Raw genomic sequence first — 9,505 nt, 5'->3', positions numbered from 1 at the left:
AAAAAAAAATTGCCTTCATGAAGGATTTTCTTAGGGAAACTCCATATTAAAGTAGAGAACAAAAAATAAATATCTAATGAACAAATTATTTCCCAAGGGGTAATTTGTACTGGAAAAGCTTAAAAGAATATTTTGGTCTTCTGCATGAATCCAAAACTCACCTATCACAAGAATACATTTTTAATTTGGTTGAATTTAGGTTTGTTTGGTTTTTAAATTTTGTCATTTGGTGAGCTTTTTGGGGTTGTTTCTTGGTTGGTTGTGCTGTTGTTGTTTTTTTTTTCCAACTGTAGAAATAACAGAAGAGAGGACAGAACCCCTGACCTCATTAAAATAACTTGCATTAATGCAAATACCTGAAAGCCAGAAAGTATATTTTCTACATTGTGCTGCTGAATACCTAATGCTATGGTTCAGCTGAACATCATGACTAAAAGGCACCAAAAACCTGAAGACTAATTCACAGTTTTCCTATCTGACATTTCATGCATTATTGCTGTTCTGTAATACATATACAGAACATTTAAAATAAAAAAAAAAACCAGTCTGCTTCTCAGCTATCAGATTTACTACCTGTCATGAAACTGAGAAAGATTCCAGACTAAAATTACTCAAGATGGAAAACTAGAGAAAATATGCAAGATTTATGACGAAAAAAATCTACTGCTTAATCTCATTTATATAAACTCAAACCACACAGAGAAATAACTAGGACATAGAAATTGACTACCACAGCTTGCTCATGCTAATCTTCAGAATGAAATTTTCAGCATTTAGCAATGAGATGTGCCATCCTTGAAGGCCAAAAAATTTGGAAGAACTCCATAGTTTTTCTCATGTTACTGCAATATATTCCTTTTATTTATTATAGTCTCAGAGGAAGAATGTTACAATGTAGTGTTTGAAGCAGCATTTACTTGGCAGCAGAGGACAAAGGATGCATACAAACACAGGCAGAAAAACAACTTTATACATAACCTCATATTCAGAACAAAAATAAAATCCACCAAATTCACTACTGATTTCTTTTTATGCGTATGTTGGGAGTATTTTTAAAGATTCTTTGCCTAGAGAATTATGTAGCTTGATAAAAGCCAAGTACTTTGCAGAGAGCAGAATGTAAAGCTATTTCCAATACTACTTATGAAGATAGGTCTGAGGTAGAAAGGTGGTCATGGTTTTCCTCTTCTGTAAAATGTGGGGCTTTTTCTTCTCAAAATAACTACACTACATTTTAATAGGAGCCAGCATCTTCTCCTCTCACCTTGATAGCTTTGCTCCACTTGCTCAAGACTAATACTTAGTTAGCATCTGAAAAGCTCTGTAGAAATGCCAAGTCTACACCACCTTTGAGAGGTAAGCACTATCATCCCCATTTTACAGATGGGAAAACAGAGGCAGAGTGGTTAAATAACTTGCCAAAGGGTTCAGAAAGAATTGGCACTGGTGCCACCAGTAGAAGGTGGTCAACACTGTGCCTGAATCACTCCTTGAGCAGCAGCAGTTCAGGAGTAAATACTGTGGGTGCAGGACAGTCTGGCTGGCAAAACTTCACAAAGCCACTTGGAATTCGTGACCTGCTCTTCTAATGTCCCCTAGCATTTTTTTAGTAGCAGTAGAGAATTTTACACCTCTTTCAATACCATTTAAAGATAAGGGTTTTTTCCTTCAGTAAAAATTAAGAACACAGCTTTGTTTCTCTTTACTATACATGAAAGGTATTGCATGCAGTTTTACCAATTAAAGGTATGTCCTAGAATTAAAGCAAGTGTCCATGCAGCATTGTAAACTCTGTGAAGGCATTAAAATCTCTGATGATAACCTTTAAACTAGAGATCAGAGGATCAGTGACATAATTTCCCATAATTATCCTTATCAAAAGTAATAAAATAAATAAATTATCATAAAGATAGGGGTGATCTGCAAGATTACAATGCCAAATGATAACATCTATGTGCACTGCAGTTCTGGAGAAAGTTCTGTTGCTAATAGTATTGGAAAGGGCTTTCTAAGTGTCTCTTCATTTCCAAGAGGCAGACAAAAGAAAAGGATCTCACAGAAATGAGCTTCACTTCACAGACTGTAAATTCCAAAACTTGAAGCAAGTTTGGCCCAGCAGGGAACAGCAAAGCTTTGTTTCTGAACAATGTTGGGAAGGATTACACTAACTTAGTTCTTACTAAAACCAACTTACGCTACCATCTAAGTCCTCTTTTTAGCTATCTCCCGATTCAAAGTAAAGCTTAAAAAAATAATCCTCCAAATGGAGTGTTGTCTGGAAATAACAAAATGGAAGTTAAAAATACCACTTAGGTACGTGAGGATGCTAGTTATTACTTGAAATGAGAGTTTACCTTGTTTAATTGAACTAAAATGTTGTATCTTGCACCTAATGTTGTTAACCAGTAACAATAATGCAGATTATGGGAACTTCATTTGCCAATGCTGAAAACAATGCAAGGATATTCTGAAATCTGTGTGGTCATATGGTTAGCATACAAATAATCAGTACAGGATATTACATGTGTGAGAATATAACTAAGGGTACTTTACAATGCAAAAGCAAAGAGTTGAAAGGAATGTATAAATGTAACGCTTTGCTCCAAACTCCTTATGCAGTTCTCTTTACGATTATCAAAAGGAACGTATATAAAGCCCCTGCCCCTTTTCCCCTGGCTGTATATTTATACAAATCAGTGACAAATATTCCACTGCTCGTTAATTTACAGTTGCATAGAAAGGGAAGAAGGAAGGAAAAAAAAAGAGACTATAAAAACAACATCCTTTTCTTTGGGTGTTCAGTGTTGCACTGTCTCAAGCAGAACACGTGGTCAGAGCACGCGGAGTGTCCCGGCTCCCGTGCAGGTTGGCGATGAGGCGGAACGCGCGGCCGGCAGACGCACAGCAGGGTTGTGCTGCACGCCAGAAGCACTGGCTGACAGCCCGGGGAGCACCTCACATGGCCTGTTGTGATGAGAAACCACATCAGTACCACAGGTCAGCACACACAGAAACTGCTACCTGCTCTGCGCTCAGCCAACCCAGGTCTGTGATGTCATCTTACAAAACCCCCATATTTTAAAAATTTACATGTATTGGCCTGAGGCTCAGCAAATAACTGAGGCAAACAGCTAAAAGAAATCTAAGCTGACAATATTTCTGTGTTCAAAGTCCTTGTTGAAGTGGTTGCCTATTCAGTGCAGACAGATTAATCTAATGCCTAAGATGCTGTGTGGCTCCTGATCCTTGTGCACTGCTGCCCACAGCTCCTGAAAGTGGAGCTGTGGGCATCAGGACATATGGGTATTTTTGCAAGAACCAGCTTTGATATTGCAAGCTGCTTCTGGCTTTAAACCAATTGGCCCAAATAAATGCAAGCTGGTTCCATCTGGATAGCAGCACAGACCTGCAGAACCATAATACCTGTGGCAGTGCTTGACCTAGTAGAAATTTTCTATTACCTCTGATATTGTGGAATCTGGCTTTCCTGTTGTATCAGTCTAGCTCCCAAACAGACCCCTAGAGAAAAAGGTAGACAAAAACCACCCCAGCCCCTTTGCTTTAATGGAACTCTTTGCTTGCTTTACTTTGTTCCCAATGCCTATGCAAGTATGTAAACATGTCTCATACCTGTGGTCTGCCAGTGAAACTTGCTGCAAATGAAAAAAAAAAAGGTTAGAAATTTACATAATTCTGCATCTCGACAGTTTAAAAACAAAGTTATTATCAGAAAAATACATACTACAGAAGAAAAAAAAAAGACATATCTTTAAAAGAGTAAACATTTAACAAGAAATACATTGCAATGGTTTCATTCTTCATAAACTTTTAACAAATTTATAGCATCATAATGATATAGTTAATATGAATTGTTTCATTTTCACCATCTGTAGCCATATCTAAACTCCTGAGTGATGTATTACAGTATCATCTGTTTAAAATGCTCTACTCTGGACATCACTAAGATGCACAGACAAGACTTCTGAACAGTGTTGTACACCTGCCTACAAAATCTACCATTTTAAGTATTGCCAGCCTTACTGTATGAATAATTGCTTTATAAAGGATATTTGACATAAATAGAAAGATGGATTTCAACATTAATTATAACCTGAAACCCATGAAAACAAATAAGCAAGAATACTGTCTCTATTAAACAGTCAAAATGGGATAAAAATTATCTGCATAAGGTTCAGATGCTAGTAACTCCTTGATAGAGGCTGTGGCCATGGCAGAAGAGACAAGTAAATATGAGGTTGTGAAGGAAGATTTTTACTTTCTGGTTTGTTTTGTTTGGTTTTTTTTTTTTTATAATTTGACATGAGATGTTGCACATGAAGACTGTTTTGATAAAACTGAGCTTGGATATAATAGTCTAGGGACTATTCTTTAGGTTAGAGATACTGTGATGCCTAGAGAGTCTGTGGAATCTACATAATTTAAAGTCTTACAGGACAGATTTAACAATTGTCCAGCCAGAAAAACAGATCCCTCTCAAATGGCTACAGGAAAAGATGGTGGACTTGGATTGTCTGTCATGGTTTTAGCAAAACTCAGAGTCTAATGCACTTTGTTGGGAAGGTCAGACTAATAATCCTCATTCCAGGCTTCTAAAACATTTAAGATATGAATCTGATCGTTAAAAAAAAAAATTACTTAAAAGTAAAAGACATTATAGAATGACTGAGAGCAAACATGAGTAGTACCGACTAATTGGAGCAAGGTGCTTTAAGCTGACAATGGGGAAAAATCACATGAAATTTGGACCTGTGCCTTCTTTTAATCTTAAAGGCTCAGATAGTCTTCACAATATGAAGGGGCTGTGGTTTTCACTCTCAGTATTCTCCTGTCTCATTCAAGGTGTTTGCTCATGGAATCAGAACAGTTTTCTGTTTTCCAGTCCTGGAGGACAGCCATCATTACCAAGCTTGTCCTAACACAATGCAATTTGCTTTAAATTCATTTGGGCCAAATGACCATGTAGCTGTATAGTCACATAGCAAGACAGCAAATTGCAAAGCCAAGAACAAATGCCTGGGTTGCATTTTATACTGATTTGTATACACACACATCCTCAAGGTATGCTGAGCAGCTCCACTAGTTGTTGACATCAAATGAGATGCTCCTTATAATCAAAACCTTAATCTGCAGAACAAGGGGCTCTGAATTGTTGAACTCATCAAAAATCAAAAAGGACAGCTGAAACAAGACCTTTTTTGCTAGAACTTAATTTGCTTTTTCAAAACACTCAAGGTGCATCTTCTGTGATACAGCAATGTGTGTTCAAGAGATAAAAGGGGGGTTTTAACAGGGTTCATAGAGTTTACAAAATAGCATAGAGTCTTGATGCTTCCAAAAGGACTGGGCATAAACAGCCACTCTCTAACTTCTACCTTTTAAAACGGATCATTATTATTACATTTAATTTGAAACTTTCAACAGTTTTGAGAATATATCAAAGTTTTCATTACTGTCTTTCTAAGGCAAAAGAGCTGAAATATATACAGAGAAAGACATGTATATGTATAAATGTATTTTACAAAACCCACCATAATACATGAGACAGATTCCCATTTTTGCAAGTGCAGTGACACTGGAAGGAGGATCAGTAGAAATGTATGTCAGCTGATACAGGACATGCAGAGGAACAAGCTGGTTTTCCTTTTGATCTCTCTTTCATAGACACTGAATAAAATATCAACTTCCAATGCAGGGAAAGGTGTTAAGTGCCACATTCACAGATTTCCTCTGGTCTATTTAATACCTAGTTCAGTAATTAGTCTAAGGACTAACTGTCGAAGAACTTTTTTTCAAGCTTTATTACAAAAACTGCTTTCAGAAATTCTGAATCTGAATTCACTTAAGTTCTACAAAAGGTTTTCATCAGCAGCTAGTGAGATTCTAGATGTCTTTCCCCTTATTTGGGCACTGCTGAAAATTCCACATTGAGCTACAGGCTTTTCTTATAGTGAATTGCTTCCACTTAAAACAAGAATATTTATCTACCTTCAAAAGTAGTGTCTATTGAGGATTTTAAGGGACAGAATTATACAGCTTGCATATCTACACAAGAAATCTCCTCAGAGATATTTTCCTAGTCCATACCACAGTAATGATTTTTTTTTTTCAAAAAACACCTCAAATTCAATATGATTCTCAGAGACATATTTTGTTAAACTTACAGCTGCAAGCTGGAAATGTATTGTTGATTTGCTCCATAACATCTGTTAGATCTGTGTTGGTATCATGAGGTGGAACTAACAAGTCATCTGCAGATATGACAACAAAAAAATCGTTTTTGTAACAAGAGGAGAAAAAAAAAAAGAGGACAACAACATTCTAAAAGGCATTCTTAGACAACAATCCAGTTAATTACTCCTTTATATTTCAAGGGAAAACAGTACCTGAAACCTTTGTAATGTGCAGGAACTATCATCGATAATTGCCAGCCTTGGGAGAGGACATGAAAGTTACATTATTGATTTGCAGTCAAACTCATTTCTCTTTCATTACAACTTAACCATTGCATCCAGGATTTAACTAGAAGTTGCCAGCAAGGAACAGTACATAAACATTCACAGTTAAAATAAATAAAATGACAAGATGAGGGGATTAAACACAGTAGCTACTCTATTAAAATTCTGTTCCAATTGCAGATGATTTCTCATGTAACTTTCAGAGTGAATGCACCATTTTTTCTCTGAAAAAAAATCCCAACATTTATCTTTTAGATGGTCTTTATTCAATATGTACCAGCCATTTCAGTAGTGATAAAACCCCCCTTGCCATCCCTTTGAAAAATGATGCTTAAAATTAGCCAAGAGAATGGTTAGGGAACATAACTGGCGGTGTTGCTGGCAGTTTTATTGGACAGAATCTTTCATACTGAATGAAATCAGACTCAAGTTCCGTGTTTTTCCAGATAAAGTAAAAACATATGTTAATGCTGAATGAAAAACGTTCAGTGCACAAGAGAATATTTTTCCTGTTTCCTACAGAAACAAAATGATATTTGGTCTATAATTAAGGCTTAAAAACAGAAACAGGAGGAACTTGTACATAAGAAAATTGGAGGAAAATATTTTCTCTTTTCCCCTACTTTTGTCCATGCAATGGTCTGTAGTTATTTCTGTTAACTCATGGTGAAATTAATGAGTTCTGATACTGGAAAATTTAAAATAATCTTTCAAGAGAAAAAGAAATCCCTTTATGTGCAGAGCCTGTATCCATAAATATTGAATTATTCCTAAAGATGTGAACCTTTTGAGAGTGGGAACATCAAAATACCAGGATAAGCAGAGGTTACACAAGAATTTTTGAAGCAGACAGCAAGTGTAGATTATATGGTTTGGACATTTGGTCCTGTATCTGACAGATTACTTGGGTCCATGTGTGTACTGTGGGACAAACAGCTCTTGGCCACTTCAGTCCAATGACGTCTGGTTCCCCTTTCAGGGAGGACGGATTTGCCCAGTAAATTCCCTTGGTAAGAATAGCTGGAACCAAGGAGTCTATTGACACAAATCTGTAATTCAGAGTCATGTGGATTCTCAGGATACCGCAGCTCTTCGCAAGCGTGAGGAAGCAACACCTCGCTAAGATCCGCTCCTTCTGATTTACAGATCTGCCCAGAAGGTGCCAACAAACCTATCCAGTAGCCACCTATGGCCTCATGAGCACGTTATCTGATCAGAACACTCACCTGTCTGATGGAACTGTGAGCCTGTGTCCTGCTCCAGGGGGAAGCCCAGGGCAGAGTGCTGGGGTGAAGCACAGGGGGAGGCGCCATTGACCCGGGAGTCTGACTCGGGCTACATTAAAGACAAGAAGACACACATTTAGGTTTCTTGTATCCACACAATTTAATTGTAGGCTAGTATGCAGCCATCTTGTTCCTTTCCTTTTTTATGTGCTCTTTCTTGTTTGTTCTCCAAACTATTGAGAATTGGTTTAGGTCTATACAAGTGATGAGGGGGGGGGGTAAAAAAAAACCCAAACCAAGAACTTGTTAAAAGAAAATCTTGACTTAGGAACAGCTCGTACAAGACTCCAGTTGATGGTCTTGTTAAAAACAATGTTCTGTTGCATCACAAAAACACAATGTAACATACAACACACATAGTATGCCAAGGCTCCCAGTCCAACTCTCGAGGAAGACTACCCAATGGGATCACTTAGGTTGTATTTATCTGCATGGGTATATACACACAAACAGGACATTCAGCTAGGGGCCCATAAAAGGCTTTACAAGGATGACTAAGCATGCTTAGAAACAACTGTTCAATTATGAACAGATTTGTAGAACTCCAGAATCAAATAAACACTCAAGACAGATTCAAAACAACTTCATTAAATCCAAAAATTGGTAGCCAGCCATCACTCCTGCTGATGCTGCTTCTCAACCTTGTGGAAGACACCAAATTTGCAGGAATTTGTACTACATAAACTCCTGAAAATTATGAGAAATGATTTATATACTTTGAAAAGAAGCTTTTCTGGCCTCTTAAATTCACTTGAAGAATCACAGAAATCAATATTAAATTTAGCTGTCACTATGTGTGTGCTTGAGATTACATTTAAATATACATATATGAACAGAAAATAAGAAAAGGCCAGAGCAGCTCAGAAATATTGGAAGGGAACTTAGGCATTTTTCCCTTCTTTTCCTTCCTTTCTTATTTTAAAAATTCCTTTGAGGAAGAAACTGGTAATACAGTATTTGAACTCCAGAAGTGATTATTTTGAAAAAACATAAATAAGTGAAATAATATTTACATCTGAGGTAGATTTAACTAATATTGTTGCTGCTATCACTTATCTTTTTGATTGCAAATCATGAGAACACTTCTGAACAGCTTAAGAAGCAGGTTCTTTAAGTAAATCTATCAAAAGCAGATACTGAAATAATACAAGAGATCATTGCTATTAAGATCTTTCTGAAACTGAGCAAGTGCCTAAAACAGCTATGAGACGATGCAGAGTAAGAATACAGAATGGCAGTCAATTGGTGCACAAGTTTGCTCCTTTGCACTTCACAGCCTTAACTGAAATACTCAATTTCTTGAGATAGCTTCCAACCTAACAAAAACAATCTCCAGTAAAACTCCTCTAAATCTTATCTCTTTCAGCATGACAATACTAAAGGCTAGCTTGGACTTAAAGAATAAATCAAGAAATTTTAGTCTGCATAGGATAGGAGAAAAAAATTGAAATGTTTTCAACCCAGAGAAGGATTTCACTGTCAAGACACTTCTGTGAACAGTGAATTACTATCAGGTAGTTAAGTAATTTGTTGCTCAGTACCAGGCTTCAATCCAGCTAAAGAGTCTAAGTAAAATGAGTGTGGTGATTTTAAATCAGAGAAGCCTGGGATTGCTTAACCCAGGCAATTCTGTATTGCCAGGAACCACTGTCTGAAATGTTGCAGCTGTAATGGTAAAGAGAGGAAGCAAATTCTCCACAGGTGAGGAGTCTCTTCAATACAGAACAACAGAACTAACTCCAG

At 36.9% G+C, this 9,505-nt stretch overlaps 1 protein-coding gene across 9 annotated transcripts in view; it reads right to left on the bottom strand.

The window, feature by feature from the left end:
* Positions 1–828: 828 nt before the first annotated feature.
* UTRN (utrophin) overlaps positions 829–9,505 on the bottom strand; it is a 342,608-nt gene continuing 333,931 nt past the window's right edge. For all 9 annotated transcript variants that reach the window (XM_038130632.1, XM_038130631.1, XM_038130633.1 and 6 more), the window contains 4 exons: positions 7,703–7,811; positions 6,183–6,269; positions 3,631–3,653; positions 829–2,964 (listed from right to left, as the gene is read on the bottom strand). In XM_038130632.1, the coding sequence (XP_037986560.1) occupies positions 2,956–2,964; positions 3,631–3,653; positions 6,183–6,269; positions 7,703–7,811 (228 nt within the window). In that variant the 3' untranslated portion in view covers positions 829–2,955. The remainder of the gene's footprint in view (positions 2,965–3,630; positions 3,654–6,182; positions 6,270–7,702; positions 7,812–9,505) is intronic.

This window comes from Motacilla alba, chromosome 3 (genome assembly GCF_015832195.1).
Source record: "Motacilla alba alba isolate MOTALB_02 chromosome 3, Motacilla_alba_V1.0_pri, whole genome shotgun sequence".
Classification (NCBI taxonomy): Eukaryota; Metazoa; Chordata; class Aves; order Passeriformes; family Motacillidae; genus Motacilla; species Motacilla alba.
The sequence above is the reverse complement of the archived record's forward strand: the minus strand, read 5'-3'. Positions and strand labels throughout refer to the sequence as shown.